Here is a 21,621-nt window from a genome sequence, read left to right on the forward strand (position 1 = left end):
CAGCGCACACATTCGCATCAACACAAAGCCAAAGTGCACGCAACGCAATGCGATCATGTCACGTCGCAAACTGTAAATCCGCAACAAGAACTGTGCGCGCATCATCGCGCGCGCTCTCTGCCTGCCTGCTACGCGCGCCGAGGGGGTCTTCTGGTCAAACTGGTCGCGTCGGCGATTAGTTCACATTTGGCGGTTGTTGCGATTCCAGTTCCCAGTAATTCGCTCCGATTTCGGTTCGGTCCGTGGAGTTTTCCCCTCAGCCCAGGATTTCCAAAACCCTCTGTAGGTGATCAAGAAGCCGCACCCTTCTGGTGGTTCGGTTCCAACAGTCTGGTTGGGCCTTCTTTGTGTGGTTCTTGTCGTCTCGGGTGGGATCTTTTTTTCAAGGTGATCGTGATCGTTGCTGCTGCCGAAGAACAGAAGAACGTTACCAGAAGGAAAGAAGATTCCGTCCGGCTGGAAACCCTTTTTGAATTTTGACTTGTGTGAATTCAAAAAAGGTTGTTGCGGTTCGGTGCGGCACTCGGTCGGTCAACGGTCATCAACGGCGGGTGCGCATTTGGGACGCTTCCGAAAGCGAAAGGTTTGGATGTGGAGGCACTGAATGCTGCATTTCTAGTCCAGTGGAAGCAACCGTAGAAGACGACTTATGTGTGTGACTTAGATAATAGATGTGTTTTTGATTGAAAGTCGGTAGTTTCGTCATTTCGTTTTTTTTGTGGGTTAATGTAATTTGGTGTCTACGGCAAGTGAATCGGTGCGAATCGTAACGTGACGGTAGTTTTTTGGGGCTGGATTTGATAATACGGAGGGCGTTGTTGTTGTTCAATTGTGTTAATTGGATCATCTACACAGGTGAAGCAGAGCAGCTGGAAATAGTGTGAAATTGAAAGTGGTTTACAAAGGGAGAAACATTCGACCCTTGCAGGTGTTTGTGGAAATAGTGAGTTGCGGTTCGTTGCGAGTGCCATTGAAATAAGGCGACGATCAAAATGGTTGCAAGCGGAAAAATGGTAAATAATGCATTTTTTCTACATATTTTGCAAATTTTGATGTTATTTTCGTGTAGATAAGGTAAAACTAGGCTCTTTTCGAAGTTTGATAGTGGATTCTTCTGACTAACATAATTTCACATTTCACTGAAATTTTATATGGTACATTTTAATTGCTTAAGTTTAAGTATCCGAATTCAGATTATGTCTAAAAAAATATTCTTGTTTCAATATTTGTTGGAGCCGAAACGCCACAGTTTATGAGGCTAAAAGGTATTGGTGCAAAACCATCCCTATGCTTAATTCAAAATGTAAAATAACACACAGCCTGTTGTTCTTCCTTTTCTAACTCCTGCTTCACTTGAGGAAGCAAAAAGCCGGGTAATGCGGAAACACCCAGATTAATCCACCTAGCGGTGTTGGCGTCTTTCTCGTGCATATAAAAATAGTATTTTAGCCATAGCTTTTGAGCCCATAGGCCAATTTTTAATAGGGGCAAGATTCCCCGTCGAATGCAACTTGTTGCGAACAAATCGTTTAAATATAAGTGCCATAATATGCGAGAGTATTTTTTGCGCACATACATACACACGCACAGACAAATATGATTTCAGTTCGTCCATCTGAGTCGATTGGTATATAACACTATGGATATGGAATCATTTTTTTTCACTAGTGTACTATCAAATAATATTACTCATAACGAATAGCTTCTGGTAAAAGCAAGTCTAAATATCCTTTAGATATGGTTGTTTGCTTTCTATTTCAGAAAAAATATGATTTTTCAGGAATTTCGTCATATCCAGTCCATCTTCTCGGAATTCTTTCCAAAAATGCGTTCAAGAACTTCCACATAAGGATTTTCAGAGAGCTCCTCAAGAGGATCTTTCATAGAAATATCATTTATATATCATGACTACTTTTATTTATTTTGACTGGAGTTGGAATTAAGGAATTCATTTGTTTTCCAAGATAAGCATTTTTGTTTTAAGTCTCCTTCAGCGTTTCCTTATGGAATTCGTCAACTGAATACAAATGAATACAAACAGGTCTGTAAAACCACTAAAATATGAACTCTCCCTGAAACTTTAGAAGTTTTCCATAAAAATTGCCAATAAAGAAATCAGAGTAGGTATAAGCAGTTAATAAATGCAAAAAATCCCAAATTAATTTAAAATTTTTATAAATATGTTAGAATTTTTCAAGAACCAGAACGATATTTGTTAATACAATTAAAAGGAAGAATCTGCAATGAAAAAAGTATCGTTGTCTCTATACTTAATACAATCCCGTGTGAATTTTGTCCACCGTGTTTCGGTTTGTTCATCGTCGTATCGCAGATCGATACATTCGGCTTACGCTAAGGGTTAAGCCAGAGTAAACGCAACGGCGCGATCCGACGCGACGCGACAGTGCAATTTGACAGTTCATTGATAATAATTGTTATTCTTCTAGCTTCTAGCGAGACGTTGTCGAATAGAGGATTCTGAGATTTTTTTTATCCATCTGTGACTACAAACTGTAAACACAGTAAACAAGTAAACATTTACATAGACAGCCAAACGTAAAATTGTGATTTCAAAACCGCGTTGACGTTTTATTTTCACTTTTTTCGGGATCGATACTTTTTGCTTTTTCATATCTCATCTGTTGGTGTCATTGCGTCAACTGCGACGTCATAAAGGCTGGTGTGAATGAGTCCCACGGGATTGCCACTGAATACATTTAGAGTTACCAGATTTCGCGGATATATTCCCGGCCCCCCGTAACGCTGCCTACTATGAACAGTTTTACTCTGATATCCCACGTCTAGAACAGCCAGCTTACATACAAGTCGACTCCGAATCCCTGAACTTGTCTGGACTGTCTTGACTTGACTTCGTATGCGCCCATGCGTCACTTGTCGTCTTAACCAGCTATTCCTTATGGAACATTCTGCTAAGAAAACAAGATCCCCTACTTTGAAAGGTTAGATACATTTTAAACCATTTGATTCGTCTGTAAATTGTTGGGAAATACTCTTTTAACCAACGGTGCCAGAATAGATCCAACTGATAACAAAGTTGTGTCCAGTTGTTAAGAATGGTTTCACGCCCATAAGTATGGTTTACCGATGGTAGCTTGACTTCGCTATTACTTCCAAGCAAGAAGTGTTTAGACGTAACCGCTGCTTGTTCTTCGGATTCTAACGCTAGGTACATCAACGGCCTGGAATTGACAATTCCTTTAGCTTCCGCTAACAGCCAGCGTTGGGAAACTCCCATCCGGCGACTTTCTTCCGGTGTCTGTACTTTCAATAGCGACCTAAACGGGGCGTACCATTCGTTTCCATGCTCCTCCTATGTGTGGAGCTAAAGGTAAGTTGAAAAACCCTTTAATCTTGGCGTTTGTAAAGGTCTCCGCCAGATTCTCACTGATCTGTTGTGTACCTTTCGGCTCCCTGGAAGTTGGAGCCGTTGTCAGTGTAGATTGTCAAGTGCCACGCCGTTTCAAATCTGTAGAAGTCTGCAATATTTTCTTTAAAAATTAAAAAAAAAAATAGTGGAATTTTCCTAACTTAGCATAGCTAAGCTTGATTGATTGTACACTTCGTAGTTGCTAGTCATTATTGGCTGAGAAACATCAAATATGCAAAGCTGACCAATTGAACAGTCTTCTTGGGATTATGAAGCCATTCTCCCTGTACGTACATGCTTTAAAGTTTCATTAATTCAAGTTCAATAACGATGCCGGCCATGTCTTCACAGTCAATCTAGGATTGATAGATGAAAAAGTTCAGCGCTCACCGGCTGACGAACGAAAACGGCCTACGACTAATTGGTTTCGCCGCCTCCAAGAATATGGCCATTCGCAGCACCTACTTCCAACACAGCCTCCCGTATCGGTACACCTGGAGATCACCACTGCAGACAGAATCACATATCGACCACGTTCTGATTGATGGACGGCACTTCTCCGACATTATCGACGTCAGGACATATCGTGGCGCTAACATCGACTCTGACCACTATCTGGTGATGGTTAAACTGCGCCCAAAACTATCCGTCATCAACAATGTTCGGTACCGACGACCGCCGCGGTACGACCTAGAGCGACTGAAGCAACCTGATGTCGCCACTGCATACGCGCAGCATCTCGAGGCAGCGTTGCCGGAAGAGGGTGAGCTCGATGGGGCCCCTCTTGAGGACTGCTGGAATACAGTCAAAGCAGCCATTAACGACGCAGCGGAGAACAACGTCGGGTATATGGGTCGAAGTCGACGGAACGATTGGTTCGACGAAGAGTGCAGACAGATTCTGGAGGAGAAGGACGCAGCGCGGGCGGTCGCGCTGCAGCAAGGTACCCGGCAGAACGTGGAACGTTATAGACGGAAGCGGAGACAGCAGACCCGCCTTTTTCAGGAGAAGAAACGCCGCCTGGAAGAAGCGGAGTGCGAGGAGATGGAACAGCTGTGCCGTTCTCAAGATACACGCAAGTTCTATCAGAAGCTCAACGCATCCCGCAAAGGCTTCGTGCCGCGAGCCGAAATGTGCCGGGATAAGGATGGGAGCATCTTGACGGACGAACGTGTGGTGATCGAAAGGTGGAAGCAGCACTACGAGGAACATCTGAATGGCGCTGAGAGTACAGGCAGTGAAAGTCAAGGCAGCGGAGGAGATGACTTCGTCAGTTCAGCGGACGATGGAAGCCAACCAGCCCCACCTTGAGGGAAGTTAAGGATGCCATTCAACAGCTAAAGACCAATAAAGCAGCTGGTAAGGATGGTATCGGAGCTGAGCTCATCAAGATGGGCCCGGAAAAGCTGGCCACGTGCCTGCACAAACTGATAGTCAGAATCTGGGAAACCGAACAGCTACCGGAGGAGTGGAAGGAAGGGTTATATGCCCCATCTACAAGAAAGGCGACAAACTGGAGTGTGAGAACTTTCGAGCGATCACCATCCTTAATGCCGCCTACAAAGTGATATCCCAGATCATCTTCCGTCGTCTGTCACCATTAGTGAACGAGTTCGTGGGAAGTTATCAAGCCGGCTTCGTTGACGGCCGCTCGACAACGGACCAGATCTTTACTGTACGGCAAATCCTTCAAAATGCCGTGAATACCAGGTCCCAACGCACCATCTGTTCGTTGATTTCAAGGCGGCATACGACAGTATAGACCGCGTAGAGCTATGGAAAATTATGGACGAGAACAGCTTCCTGGGAAGCTTACCAGACTGATTAAAGCAACGGTGGATGGTGTGCAAAACTGTGTGAAGATTTCGGGCGAACACTCCAGTTCGTTCGAATCGCGCCGGGGACTAAGACAAGGTGATGGACTTTCGTGCCTGTTGTTCAACATTGCGCTAGAAGGTGTCATGCGGAGAGCCGGGTGTAACAGCCGGGGTACGATTTTCAACAGATCCAGTCAATTTATTTGCTTCGCGGATGACATGGACATTGTCGGCCGAACATTTGCAAAGGTGGCAGAACTGTACACCCGCCTGAAACGTGAAGCAACAAAAGTTGGACTGGTGGTGAATGCGTCAAAGACAAAGTACATGCTTGTGGGCGGAACCGAGCGCGACAGGGCCCGCCTGGGAAGCAGTGTTACGATAGACGGGGATACCTTCGAGGTGGTCGAGGAATTCGTCTACCTCGGATCCTTGCTGACGGCTGACAACAACGTTAGTCGTGAAATACGAAGGCGCATCATCTGTGGAAGTCGGGCCTTCTACGGGCTCCAGAAGAAACTGCGGTCGAAAAGATTCGCCACCGCACCAAATGTGTCATGTACAAGACGTTAATAAGACCGGTTGTCCTCTACGGACATGAAACATGGACAATGCTCGAGGAGGACTTGCAAGCACTCGGAGTATTCGAGAGACGGGTGCTTAGGACCATCTTTGGCGGTGTGCAAGAAGACGGTGTGTGGCGGCGAAGAATGAACCATGAGCTCGCCCAACTCTACGGCGAACCCAGTATCCAGAAGGTAGCTAAAGCCGGAAGGGTACGATGGGCAGGACATGTTGCAAGAATGCCGGACAGCAACCCTGCAAAGATGGTGTTCGCTTCCGATCCGGCAGGTACGAGACGGCGTGGAGCGCAGCGAGCGAGATGGGCAGATCAGGTGCAGAACGACCTGGCGAGCGTGGGGCGTATCCGAGGATGGAGAGATGCGGCCTCGAACCGTGTATTGTGGCGTCAAATTGTTGATTCAGTGTTATCTGTTTAGATGTTAACTAAATAAATGAATGAATGAAGATGAAAATTAGTTCGACACTCATTGCTACAAGAGATCGAGGAATCCTCTGTAACTCCGTGAGGGCCACTGGAATCGGATAGTTGGCTAGATGAGAAGGTAATCTATGGGAACTCGCCTTGGTAAGCGACTAAATAATGATTTTGTACGAAGTTCTCTTCGAAGTCTGTCGAAGTAATTTTCTCACCCGCACAAAACAGAACTAAGCATTTCGATGATCGTGCGATCGTTCTGGGTCCGATAGAAAACACGAACAAATGCGCACTCAAAACAGATGGATCACGCAGTAATGGTTTTACTTTACGACCGCACAAAACAGAACTAAACACCCGGATCTCGCCAAAGTTCTGCATCCGATTCGTATTACGTTTAATCATTCTCTGATTAATTTATTTTCCGACCATACCAAATTAACAGAACTAATCATCCAGATCTCGCGAAAATGTTGTATCCGGTGCAAAACACGTTTAATCGTGCACATTTACTTTTGGGCCTCACTGATTGATTTACGCACGAAACAGAACTAATCGCCTAGATCTTACGAATGTTCTGCGTCTGATACGAAATACGTTTGATCGCGCACTCGATTCACGTCATATTCCGTAGATTTTCCCGATTGTTATCCTCTCAACATTGCGTTGAAACCCCAGATAGTTTTTCGTGAAAATACCATTTCATTTAAAATTCCAAACAATTTCATGTTGAAATTTCGAGAAGCTCTCCGTAAAAGCTAAGAAGAACTTTGAGTGGAAATTCCGACGGATTTCCATTGAAATGTGAAGAATTTCCCATTGAAATATAATTTTTGAACGAAGAAGGGTCATTTGGCAGAAAGCCTTTTGGCTGAAGACCACAAGGCCTAAAGTTGTTCGGCCGAATATGTTATTAGACCAAACAAACCAATTGACCGAAACTCACATAGTCTTATATGGCCTCACATAGTCAAGTTATATGGCCGAAAATGTCATTTGAATGAAAGGGTCATACGCCCGAAAATGTCGTTTCCTTTGGGTGAAAAAGTAGTCGAATAGCTCATTTGGCCGTAAATGCCGTTTAGCCGAAATGGCCGATTAGCAGAAATGGCAATTTGGCCGAGATGGACATTCAGTCGAATGTGTCGTTCGGCTAAACTGATCGTTTGCCGTTTATCCGAATAGGTCATTTAGCAGAAAATGCCGTTTGGTCGAAATGGTTGTTTGGCAGAAAGGACATTTTCGGCCCAAATGGCTTACCATTTCTACCAAACGGCTTTTTCGGAGATCGCGAATGATCCATTCGGTCAAAAATATTCGGCCTAACAACCATTTCGGTACAACGGCATTTCAGCAAAATGACTAAAATGGCTTTCGACGAGACGCCGAAAACGCCGCCGCCAACGATTTTCGGATCCGCGTACACCGATCTCCATTCTCATCGACGTAATGTGACTGTTTATAGATCGTTGAGTATTTTTCCACTTTCTTCCGCTGGTTCTTGAATGACTTAGAAGCCATAACATGTTTTGCGAAATCAGAACACAGTGGCGTTGCTGCCCGTTGACCTTTAGTTCTTCGAGCATCGTTTGCGGGCCGTACTCATATAAGCAACCGATTTTACCAACCATAATCATTTAGAAAATCTTCTACTGTATGTCCGTTGTTCAGAATACCATACATAACACAGTTTCGAAGTTCTTCTTCAGTGATCATGCTTAGTTTGCTGTTTTGTGCGGCTAGTGGTATTCGGGATGGTACAGAAATTCCGGCCCTTGGAACCACCTACCTTCAGAAGAAAGACTGGGTTCTTTAACCCACTTTGTGGCTGCGAAATCTTTCGCAAAATCCTTGGCATTTCCTTTCAAAATCAGGCCTGGAACAGAATCTAACAATTCTTTCGCCTTAGCGCGATTAGCATACCCTTTACTCTGGCACTCGCTTCTCGGGTTCTCGACACATTTTCCTCTCCCCAGACATTCCAATCGTTGGAGTGTCATAAAGTAACTCTTCGGAATCTCAAGTTTGTCAAATTTCCAAAGTAGTTCGATTTCAAACCGATCAGGTAGTTGCACTGGATCCTCCTAGAGCAACTTGTAATCTCAGTTGACTCCAATTGTAATAAAGGTTTGCATCCACCGTTTTCCTGTTCTAAAATCCCGAATTACGTTGAAGAGAAGCTTCCAAGGATTTACTTACAAGATATGGCAACTTAGACCAACTGACTTTGCACCTTCCAGTCAACACAATATCCTATATGAGGCTAAAGTGGAGGCCATACAGGTACTTCCCCATACAATAAGTACGTATATCGCCTCCATTTTAGCATCATATACTATTTTGTGTTGACTGGGCTTCACTTCTACCATAGACGCGCCACATTGTATTCATCGCAACAGACACTCTTTTTCGACCTACTTTTTGTTTCAATGGCAGAGACAAGTTCAGGTTCATTGCCTTCTTTAGCCGTGCGATCAAGAATTCTTAAAAACTATCAGAAAAAAAAAACAGTGGCGTCGCGTAACCTCACTTTTTATCTGTGCACTGACCCAAAAAATGAAAATTTTGTTATTCTGACAGCCCAAATGGAAAATAAAATTATCAGAGTCGTTTAAACTAATCAGAATCTAGTTATTCTATGCATTTCCACACACCAATTCCTTAAATTTAAATTCAGTGCACAGGTAGATTGCGGTTAGGGAAACGCCACTGGAAAAAAAAATTCCTGCGATTCTTCTGTTGTCCAGTCTCGTATTGACAACAGCATTTGCGTTGCTACTACCGCTTTAAAACTCCTTTACGGGTTTCTGGGTAAGATTAACTTGTAGTCAGCTGGTTGCAGTAACTTGAACTAAACGATTGGAATGTTGTTACCATTTAGTATACGTTACTACAACTAGCGCTTCAACTCCGTTATTAGTGGAATCCAAACAACAAACTATTAGGCAGTGTTGTGGAAATACCTTCACATTAGAAGTCCATCTTCCATACATTTTGAAACTCAGCTTCTGGAATGAGGTTTTGGAAAACTACTAAATGATCGAACCCATATTACTAAAGTATCGATAACATCCTTGTAGTCAACAATGGCCTTCACCACTTGTTGTGCTTCGAAGTTGAAGCATGGATCGGTCCTTCTGACATCTAACGCTTATGTGGTAAAACTGGCAACAACTATGACATTGCAGGGAATTTCGGTAGAATGGTCATGCGTAGTAATCCAACTTTCACGTACCTCGGGTATGTGGTTCTGTTGAACGTCGGCATAATCGCATAGGGTATTTTTTTGTTTGTTTATTTTCCGTTCGAGTTATTCGTTGAGCTCGGGTTACTTATCGCTCCATAGCTTGTTGGATTTTATGTTCATCCATAACTTCATCCATCCATAGATATTTCATGGAAATCATTGTTGTTTGCGATTTTTTTTTTGCGAAATTATGAAAAAAATGACTAGAATTATTTTTTTTTTGGGGTTGCAAAATCGGGTCTAAAACGTGTTAAAATCGGGACGTAATAAAATCGGGTCGAAAACGTGATAAAATCGGTGGTAGACAATCAGGGAGTGACTTGTCATGGCTTGTTATGATTCGGGACAGTTTTTGCCTATTTTTTATCGTTGTTCGTTATCTATGAGGAGCGATTTCTGCAAACTCTGTATGTTAGGAAAAATAAGTTCAGAATAATAAAAAAAACTTTACGATACCAAGATTCTTGAATTATTTAATCCAATAACTTGAATACGGCTCCGTTATGCTCGAAAATTTTGAGCCTTTCAAATAAAATACTGTAGTAGATATGCTCTCCACTTTCAAAACCTATTTGGCGTACGATAGTGTATTAAACCAAGGAACTGACGTCGTAGTATCATATTTTTTTCTCCTTTTGAATTTTTTGAATTTCTGTTTGTCTGACCCTTATAGACTCGGAAACTACTTAACTGATCGGCGTGAAAATTTAAAAACAATTGCAGAGGTTTTCGGGGCCGGAGAAGGTTCTTAGGATGGTTCGAGACCCCTTCCCGGTTTGGAAAGGGGGGCTCCCATACAAATGAAACACAAATTTCATAATTACTCGAGAAGTAATCAATCAAAAGGGAACCAAATCTGGCATGTGGCGCTTTTGGAACGAAAGATGTATTTCTGAGGTGGTTTGAAACCCCTTCTCCTTTTGGAATGAGAGGCTCTCATACAAATGAACTAGAAATTTGTGCATTACTCGAGAACTAATCAGAGAATAAATCAACTTTAGGCGAAACGAAGTACTTCGGTCTGATAGTCCATGAAATAACGTTCGTTAGTCAGACGGGCCTTTTAAAAATAATATAATACTTTTGATAGAAAATTTATACACCTCAGATTTTTTGACACAAAGCACAATACAGGCTAAGCTTTCCAACGATGTATCAATATTCAAAATCGGTGGATGCAAACCTAGCAAAAAATAGGTTTCAAAAATAAAACCAAGATGGCGGACGAATTCAATACGGTTGCCTCAATTTTTATTATTGCAAAACGAAAAGGGCTTAAAAGTGATTTAGGACTGTTACAACAGTCGCTGATTTCGCCTTTTTCGCGAATTTCGCGGGTTTGTCGCGGATTCACCTTTCCAGTCGCGAAAGTCGCGGATTTATAATTACACTCTCGCCATTTCCTCAATTTAATTTTAGGATAAATTCAAAATGTCAATTATTTGGGCGTTTGCAAAATAAGCAATCCGACAAAGATCCAAACACATGGTATTCGAATAACCTATCAATAGTCGTATGGATGTTGGTTTAAGTGGACGCATAGAAAGTCCGTCGAATTGTCAGATGATCTTTATAGATAACCGAAATGCCGAGAACTATTTATTTTACTTTTGTGCCACTAATTCCGGAATTACAATTATGATTTTTTGCGCTGCATAGAGGGTCGACGAGAAAGTCGGATCAAACGCATTAATTATTCACACCTGCAACTGCCGGAACGGAACTTATAGCTGATCGAACTGTCTTTATTTATGTGTTTATGATTTAGAACATTAGGTTCAACACCAATGAGGAAAGAAATCAGAAGGATTCCTTTCGCGAGCCAACCATGATGGGTCCCGCCAATAGCAAGGTACATGTAGCAATTGGAATTAAGAGCCAACCAAGGGCTTCGCCAGTTATTTTGAATTAAAATTGCCACATTAAAAATATTGTAAGGATATAATTTGGTAGGGAAAAAACACAAAAACATTAACAAAAACAAAAACATTTGGAATCCTGGGGTTCCTGACGCTTTGTATGACTCCTCATTCTAGGGTGGTGGGAATCTAGTTCATCTCGTGTGTCTCGCAGTAATCTTTTTTTTTTCGCGTTGTTCTCCGGTAGTGTGTTAACTTGCTGCTGAAGGATTGAGGTTTCGGTTGGGATGGTTGGGGCGATATTCAGAAATCCGAATATCGTTGGTTGGACGATAGATATGTTTTTTTACATTGCCCGACCATCAGTTGCGTCCAGTTTTGTACCGTGGATAATGACTCCCACTATTGCAGGCATCTCATTCAAACCATTCAGTATTCGTCCTTTGGTTTATTATGTACTCCAATAACTTTTTGGTAGGCTAATTTTTTTCAGTTCCGTTCGTTTTTGTTCCATTACCTGTGCTTCAAAATTCCTCGCTGTTCTTATATCCATTGAAAGTTTATTCGTGATTACTTAGTTGCAAAAAACTGTCTGACTGAACTTGAGACTCCAACAGAAGCCCACGATGAATAGCACATACGGCGTTGTAATGCGGACTATAGATGGCTAATCGCTGGATCCTGACAAGTCCCTCCTTCGTTTTGAAGATTACTCGCTTACGAACTAGTTTGTACATGTGGTAGGGGAAAAAACTATTTCAGTTTACCCAGCTTCACTGCGATATAGATTTATTAACTATAACGTGCTCAGCCAATCATGGGCCAATTGCTAAAAGGTGCACTGAAGTTTAGTACTCTCAGGTACACTTTAATTGCAAGACGCCATCGTGTACGCGACCTACCATGAAGTCTACGGTCTCTTTTGGGATCTCTAGTGCATGTTATCTCCGCTTGATGCTCTTCCAACGTGTCGAGTCTGCCGTGTTGTATAAGCTTAGCAATACCCATCCATTATCTCATAATATAGGATTCCTTTCGCGAGCCACCGCCTTACGAGCCAACCAAGGCGGCAGTTATTTTGAATTGAAATTGCCACATTAAAATTATTGTAAGGATAAAATTTGGTAGGGAAAAAACACAAAAACACTAATAAAATAGACAACAATTGTGATGATATGGTTCCCACGGTTCCAGCTTCTCCGTGAGGACTGAAATCCTGGGGTACCTGACGCTTTGTACGACTCCTTATCCTAGGGTGGTGGGAATCTGGTTCATCTGCATCCTCGTAGTGGTAATGACATCATAATGATCATAGTAATGAACATTATCCAAGTTTTTAAAAATTCGCAGACCTTAGAACCGTTCCTGTTCGCCTCTGATATCATTTTCAGTGCTTTTTAATCAGATTCGTTAATCTTTGTTCGGACCTCTGCAGAGCTTTGTCGCTTGCTTTTGAAGAAATCGGTCTAATTATTTCATAACTGGCGGTTTGATGGAAGTACACAATGCAATAACTGATCAATAAATAGCCTGACGGATTATTGATGATTAAAAATTGAATTTCTTTCGGGCGTAGTTCAACGTTGCACATATATTTTCTGTGGCTCGTGATATGGTTGAAGCGTCAACTATGCAGTTTTGGGTATTACATAAATTAGCGAATGTTATTTCATTTTTTTTCTATCGACGAATATGTCAATAGATTGAAAGCAAACATATTGAAATTTCGCATTCATAAATTGTGTTTTGAAGTAAGAAACCATATTTTTGTTTGTCTTATTTCGTTTTGTTTTATTTCGTCATTTTCACGATCCTAAGAGGTGAGCCAGCCTAGGGCTGCAAACCTCTATAATAGAGATAAAAAAAAAAATTTCACGATCGAAATACAAAAACTCGAAAAGTGTTGATTTTGGATATATGGTTTGTTCACAGAAGTTTTAAGATATTTAGGAGCGCATCTTTCGATAAAAACAGTTTGATGATTAATCCCCCTTAGTTGAGAAAATTATGTTTCCAACTTAGTTAGTTGAGAAAATTATGTTTCCACCAGAATGAGATAGACAGGTAGTGTCATCCGCAAATGTTAATACGAGCAACTTTGCTGAACATCTCGAGTTTCTATCTGTTATATATAACAAACTTAAGACGTTTTATGTAAAAACCCCATAAAAATCTAATTTTTCATTCTAACCCTTCCAATGATTTTTTTAATTTTCCGTCTCTTCTACAAAATTGTTAAACAAGCAAAATTACATGTTTTTGCTGAACATTGTAACATTCCATCTCACATACAACAAAAGTTATCATTAAATTATACAAATTCTTAGAGGTATTTCCACTTGTGATTACTCCCTTAATTGCAAAAAGTAGCAAATTTCTTCACGATATGCTGAAAATCGCTTATTTCATTTTTCTACTGACATTGAAAACTTTTGTCGACAAGAGTCTTCTCGAATACTGTGATAAAAACTTGTAAACCTATGAAAAATCATAATTTTTGATTAATTTTTGTTTTATAAGAGATGGAAAAATACAATGTTCAGCAAAAACATGTAATTTTGCTTGTTTAACAACTTTGTAGAAGAGACGGAAAATTGAAAAATTGAATGAAAAATTAGATTTTTATGGGGTTTTTACATAAAACGTCTTAAGTTTGTTATATATCCAGCTTTCCACGATCGCCATAATGGCGGATGCTATAAAAAGTTTGACATTAACTGCTTCCCGACACTGAACTGGAATTTTCATCTAACAAGCATTGACGTGATTCGTTGTTAACGACGACTCAAACTTGTTATTTTTCTATCAACAAAACGATTTACTGAAGGATTGAGTTTCATCATTTTCACCTTTTCTTTTGAATAATTATTTCATTCATACATTCTAAATCCAATTTTTTATTTCAGACATATTGAAGCCATTTCAAAAAGTGCATATGTACTACTGATCTTCCACACGTCGCTTTGTAAGAGACGGGAGCTTCCGCATGCTCACCTATGAAGCATAAAAACAAGCCAATATCTCTTATTCCTGTCTGTTACTGAAAATTTCAGTACAAATAATAGTGATATCAACCTAATATCAAGTTATTTACATCTTAAATATATCTGTCATTCGGTTGAAGGTACTGGTTTCTCTGGTTAGACGCTCCAGAGAAATTGGCATAAATCTACCAGAAGAATTGTAACTGTAATCGTTTAAATTGCAGAAAGTTTGCTTCTATGCCTTCAGTACTTTTGGTACTTATTCAGTACTGGATACAAATCGCTAAAAAAAACTGTGAAATAATCATGTAATTGAAAATTATTTGATTGTTAATTTATTTGGTTGATAATTGATCCAAACTGTAAATTTTGATCACACTAGATTAACCCTTTCGTACTTTGTTGGAAATGCGGCCATGATTCGCTGATTGGGATAGTTATATAAATGCCACTTTTTAGTTGGGCTTCCGTTGATTGGGCTAAGGCCTCGGCCATGGCTCAAATAAAAGGAAATCAGATATGAAAATTCATTGCAAATATTTAAAATGAAAACTTGGGGTATAGGCTGTACAATGTTGTGACTCAAGCAATGAATTGCGATTGTAACAATAAACAGAAAATTAATTATAAAATAAGTCAGTCATGAAACTGGGAAACAGTATTCTATCTATCTAAAAACCGTTAACAGTGCGTTAACAGAGACACGAATGTTTTCCATATGGGTTAATTTGAATGTAGTTGAACAAGGGCCCTATGTAAAACATAGATTTGTGCTTTTTCGAAGTTCAACGGTACTAATTCGGTTTTTATTATCTGAGAATATAGCCGTTGATCGATCGACAGCTAGTATGTATTCTTGAAAAGGATCAGCCAACCGGCCACACCGGAACACATTCTTTATATTTTTTACATCCACCGCCCTTTTCTCGGACGTGTTCTCCGTGAATTTTTGCTTCATTTTGGAGTATCGAGCAACTGAATTTAAAACATCAGAAAGCTGCTGGATGCATGCTTCGCTCCAAAGACCTTCATGCAGGTTTCCCCGACTCTCTGGAAAGTTATTATATGTAGGGTAAAATGCCCAATAGTGGACCCCCTAGTAGCGAAATTTTGCTCTTTTTGTCATAAGGAGTAGAAATTTTCAACATATTAATGCTGCTTGACATCTAATACCAAGTTCTGCATCTCCTCTTCACGATACATACATAAAACACTCAAATACACGACGTTATTCGTTGAAATTAACATCTGACTGTCTGACTGAATTCGCCCTATAGTAGACCCCCTGAGGGTCCATAATAGGAATTTGCTTCCCTATAGTCGACACTTCATTTGATTTTTATGTTCCGTTTCGGGACGTTCTTCTTCCCTATTATGGACCCCCCAAAATATTCCTATAATGGACACTCTCGTGTTTATTTTTTATAGAATTGTAAAAAATCATTTAATTTTACTTCCCATAGCATTTCCAATGCATGTAATCAAATCATAGGACTGTAAGGTAGGTTCTCCCGATGGAATTTCATAGGAAAATGTTTACATTGTGCAGTAATAATGCATAAATGGCTGGAGGGTCCACTATTGGTTGGGGGTCCACCATTGGGCACTTTACCCTATGTTATCTGAAACAAAATATCATATTAATTGAAATTTATTCAAATCTAATTGAAATGGTAAGCACGTAAGCATAATAAGTTTCAATTGTCGTGATGTACTTGTTGATAGAAAATCATCGCTTGCTCAGCTAAAATTTCAGTTCAGTGTCGGGAAGCAGTTAATGTCAAATTTTTTATAGCTTCCGCCATTATGGCGATCGTGGAAAGCTGGATAAGAGATAAAAACTCGGGATGTTCAGCAAAGTTGCTCGTATGTATTAACATTTGCTACAACTTTGCGGAAGACACTACATGTCTATCACATTCTGGTGAAAAAATAATTTTCTCAACTAACTTTTAGGGGGATTAATCATCAAACTGTTTTTATCGAAAGATGTGCTCCTAAATATCTTGAAACTTCTGTGAACAAACCCTATATCCAAAATCAACACTTCGAGTTTTTGTATTTCGATCGTGAAAATGACGAAATAAAACACTGTGCAAGGGTCCATCTTCCTAAGTAATTTACCTCTGATCCTTCCTATACTCTCCGGAAGCTTTCGAATTATCAAAAATTTTAGGCGGCCCGGTTTCAGCGCGAATTACTGTCGTAGAATTTCTATGGAAGTTCAACAGGGGCGTCTCACAGAAATTCCTTCGGAAATTCTGCGGGAAGGCCTTGGAGTAACCTACGGCAATCTGCAAAGAAAAAAACCCTTAAAAATAGTAACTAAGGGACCGTACACTAATTACGTAAGCATTTTTTAAACATTTTCCTCCCCCATGTAAGATTTTCCCAATACAAATTATGTTTTATTCATATGGAATGTAAGAAAATGACAGACCCCCTCTTCCCCCATAAGTGCTTACGTAATTAGTGTACGACCCCTAAACTGCCGCTAACCGTAAGTCGAGCACATCTGTATATGGGCGTCCATATACAGATGTACTCGACTTGCCGATAGCGGCAGTAAAGTGATATATAAGCAATTTGTCTAGGAAATTTCGCATAAATTTTATTCGCCAGAAACTTCTACAGTAATTTTCTTTGGAGGAGTTTTTGAGGGAATTGCTGTAGCAAATGCCTCAGGAATCTATCCTCTTCTCTGAGTGAATATTTATACTTCTAGTTGTCGTTTAAAGGCTATGACAGCTGTGACCGTCCGCGGCAAAGCTAATATGGTAAACAAATGGTAACATCCTCTGAGTAAATATTTATACTCTAATCTGTCATTTTAAGGCTATTCCAGCTGCAACCGTTTGCAGTCAATCCAAAGGTAAAAAGGCAACAAATAACTTAACTATATTCGTTGAACAGACATAATATTTTCTTCAAAGTTTATTCATATTCTTTGTTGGATTTTTTTATATAGTACTGAATTCGGCTCCGTAAAATACGATAATGAATGAGCCCACCAAATAATTAAAAAATAGGCATTTCAAACCAAAATATACTAAAAGCACTCCATTTTAACCCTCTCCCGCTCATGGTGTCTGTAGAGTATCATCAAATGTTGCACCTTCTAACCTCCATCAAATTGTTTCAACAATAAAAAGCAATATATGGCAAATCGTTATCGTTCCATTAGACTGCAAATATAATTAATTTTGAGTACAAATAGTTAAACTATTGAAAATAATCAATTCACTATTGACTTACAATCAATAACTTTTTTTTCGTTTTCCACTAATTTTATCTATGCCAGGTAACTTTTGTTCTAACATTTCGTTCAGAAATGATTCCTTCCTATTGAAATCTTTGAAAAAATGTCGTGGGCGGGAAGGAGTCAATGTATATTTCTTGTAATTTATATTTAAGACCATCCTCCTATGGAAATGGGATCACTGAGCGGCGGTGCAATGAGCTTAACTATTGACTGTTTAAATAAAAAATACAAACCCTAGCAAGGTCGGGTGGGTTCAACCAAGATGAATACACAGCTAGGTGTTCCAATCTGCCAAATTCACGATTCAGCCATCTTGGATTTTAGTATGGGAGAGCCAGCCGGTTTGTTTATGTTTTGCACCGGAAATGAATTTTTCACCCCCGCCTTCTTCTCGTCCATAAATTGGGCAGATTGAAACACCTAGCTGTGTATTCATCTTGGGTTCAACTGATCTCTGATAAGAATGCTGTAGAGGTACCACTGACAGACCTTGAGTAAAGGTTTATCTCCTTGTGTGTGTCATTCAAATGTGACATTATTTTCTCTTCTTCCAGTTTACCGTATCGTTGCGTTTATTTTACCTTATACCGAACAAACAATGCTCATTTAAGGAAGGCATTACCTCAGTCCATCGCCTTTACCGATGCAGCAGACGCGATTATCCAAAAAAGGAATCTTTAAACACCGCTTTATACCGGGCAAATGCGTCCATTTAAAAATGAAACTATCTTCTCCTCTTGCCTTATACCGGGCAATTGTGTGCATTGGAAGGGCCAACCAATATATTATCTAAAAGTACGTTAAATACTGATCTGCTATTGAAAATGTCAAACTAATCGGTTGAAAATTTAATGAGCATTTACCATTTTGACAAAAAGGGATTCCTTTCGCAATGCTAGATTTTTATATTCGAGGCTCCAATGTGCCAACGAACTGAAAATTCTTCTAGTCTAAGTGTACTCACTTCTTGAAGTGACAGATTGTTGATTCCAAACTACTGGCTATCATCTAATTCAAGATCCACGAATGATACACTCAGATAGTCTAACGTACTTGACCCGTCGGTTTCTATGACTAAAAATGGAGAAATAAAAACTCCGACAAACCGTAGTTATTACCATTGCATATACCCATGAATCGGAGAAAAAAGTTAATGCAAATTTTATTCGCTACTTAGTTCTCGTGCACACAAATCTCGCGCCGCATCGTACGGCGTTGTGAAACAATTAAACCTTGTAGAATGCGGTAAAAACGTGCACCAGGGCTTTACTCCACCGGATTCCGCCACGTTTCCCCGCCTCATTTCTCCTCACTCCGAATGAAGATTTAGAAAAGTTAGTTTGTCATCGTACACACGCGTCCCTGTCCGCTTTACCGCCATCTCCCGCAACGCCACTCGACCTTGGGCAGTCCCCTTTCCGCCGCCGACCCGCTTCGTTGACCATAATTCATAAAAGTAATTACTACAGCCTGGGCACATGTTAATTAGCCTGGGACGTGACTCCACCGTCATCATCACTATCATCCTCTGCTTGCGACTATTTCGAATTGAATGGCCGCAACTGTTGCTCATCATCCAAAACACAGCCCTGCGCTGGTGGTTAGTTTTTTGGTATCTCGTCAGGTTCCCTGACACAGTGGTTCCCCGCTGTGGATCATAAGTGCCTGAATTCGATCTTCAAAAATTCGGACTGTATGCGTGTGTTGCTCATTGGGAGTTATTGGTTCAAAGGACAAGTACTATTTGATTCATGATAACTTATCAAAAATGGTTTTTTGACAGCCTTTCTTCGAAAACGAATCCCACTGTGTTCGGTGCGACCTTGAGGCGCGAAGCGCGCAGGGAACCCAACTACTCTTGCACGTGACCATTCTTTCCATTTCACGGTAAATCGGACTTCTGGAGCGAAGTGTTTCGAATCGCATTTCGGGCTTATCGGGCGTTCATGCGCTCGCTTGGTGCATAACAGCACGAAAAAATTGAAACGATCGGCACGTTTCCAGGTAAGGTCAAAACGCGGGATATCTTCCCTTGAAACAAAAGCTCGCCCGCGAATTAATGGCGAAGCGTGCCGAGAGTAGCGATTGAGGGCGGCCGTACGTACTGTGCTGTTGCAACGCCAAGTGTAGATATTGGATGATGAAGATGATGATGAACTCATCCCTGTGCGGCCCGCCACGGTCTCATTCGGTATGACCGGTTTGGTATGATTGCAAGTTTACCTTGATTCATGATCGGGGAACGCAAACGGTATGATGAATCACCGAGAGATGTGATTCTGTGTGATTCAAATACGCTCCGGTGAATTACTCTCGGTGCTGAAATGACATAAGCCTGATTGATCATTGAAACAATATTGTTTGCTAGGTACTTTGTTTTGGCGAAACAAAACCAAAATTTGATTTCACTAGATAACACAACTGGTTTTTCAAGAAACACGGGAAAAAAGTGCTGAAAGGACCTTTCAATCCTCTCAATGCAATCGATTTACATCAAGTATAGCGGGGCGAACCGAATGCTACCACGACAATGAGTCAATCGTGGCATTGACTTACGATGTGTGAGCGTTGCAGTACAATCGGCACTCCTTTCTGAAGTATGAATGGTAAACAAAGTGATTCCATCATGGCCCATGCAAAGGTTTCTCATTTTGCAGTCATACGCACAATTCAATTCAACAAGCTATGGAAGACACTCTTGCTATGTGCGTTTCACCTTCCCCAGTGTTTGCGCATTATCACGGCCGTGGGCCAACCATGCCAATCGAATGCTAAATGAAATGTTCGATTGATCCATGATACTCGCCATAATAAGAACAAACGGGTTTAAATTTGAAGGTCAGTTACTACCATAATATGCCCTATGGTTAATTTATCAAAAACAAAAATAATGTCCTAATAATTGCACATGTAATTCCCACATCCTGACAACTGCAATGTAAAGTTCCATAAATACATAATAATTACATCAATTGACCGACTGAGCATAGGCGTCCTTCTTATGCACAACGTTGCAGACAGCAGTCATCGAACGGAAACTAACGCACCGCCACGGTGGCAACGGCTGCGGCGGCGGCGGATGCTAACCTCACGCTACTGGGAATACGTATGTACGTACCAACATGTAATGGAATGGTTTGCTCCGTATGACCGGGGTGCGATCGATATGATGCGCCAAGGGGGGCTAATTGGATTACGAAAGAGCAAGGTGTAGCTGCCTTGGCTAGGCTACCGAATGTGGCCCCGGTTGGCGGTATGGTATGGTAGAAAGTAAAACCACTTTCAGACAAAATACAATGTTGGATGGATATTCTGTTGCTTTTGATTTGAGATGTTCACAAACTAATTGTCGTGTTTATACCGAAATACCCATACGTTTTTACGAAAACATTTGAAATTCATTGCAATTGTAGGTGGTGGTTGTTATACCATGCGTAGAATGTATACAAAGTACGATTCACGCTTTCATATACCTTATCACAAAAAAAAATCATAAATTCTGCATTTGTCAACCGATTGTGACAATCATCAAATCAACAATTACTCAGATCTCTAGTTACTGGAAATAAGATAAGGTTTTCGATTGGCCACTTGGTTCCGGGAATATTCCAGGATGTACTGGGGTAGGTTTTTGACGTAAACTACGTCTAAGGGAAAGACATGGATACAGGGTGTAAAACGGAAATTTCCAAATTCGAGACCGTCATGAAATTAGGGGAGACTTTAAATGCTAATAGCGTCTTTATCCTTAGATAAATTTTCGAGATTTTCTTATCATTTGATTCGAAAACTCTCCAGTAATTTGCCAATTCCATTGATTCATATTGATTCTCAACGTTAAACTAGGGAAGATCCATCAATTACGTAACGCAAAAACTGATCATTTTAAACCCCACTTCTCCCACCTATTTCACACCTTTTGAATGAATCATCTGAAAAGGTTATTTTTTCCCAAACCCGGTAGAAAATCAGAAATCATCAATCCCGTTTATGCGTCCCCAACACGGACATCAGATTGATGTAAGGTTCGGGCCTTTTGGCCTGCTGTTTCGTTTTTCTCATGT

At 40.7% G+C, this 21,621-nt stretch overlaps 1 protein-coding gene across 4 annotated transcripts in view; it reads left to right on the forward strand.

Annotated features, from left to right (window-relative positions):
* LOC134206731 (moesin/ezrin/radixin homolog 1-like) overlaps positions 1-21,621 on the forward strand; it is a 176,074-nt gene that overhangs the window by 90,913 nt on the left and 63,540 nt on the right. The window contains exons 1-2 of one of the 4 annotated variants that reach the window (XM_062682457.1): positions 148-282; positions 856-1,013. The exons of 2 other annotated variants lie outside the window; for them this stretch is intronic. In XM_062682457.1, the coding sequence (XP_062538441.1) occupies positions 993-1,013 (21 nt within the window). In that variant the 5' untranslated portion in view covers positions 148-282; positions 856-992. Of the gene's footprint in view, positions 1-147; positions 283-722; positions 1,014-21,621 lie in introns of those variants that run through there. One more of the 4 variants, XM_062682461.1, reaches the window with a different exon arrangement.

This window comes from Armigeres subalbatus, chromosome 1 (genome assembly GCF_024139115.2).
Source record: "Armigeres subalbatus isolate Guangzhou_Male chromosome 1, GZ_Asu_2, whole genome shotgun sequence".
Classification (NCBI taxonomy): Eukaryota; Metazoa; Arthropoda; class Insecta; order Diptera; family Culicidae; genus Armigeres; species Armigeres subalbatus.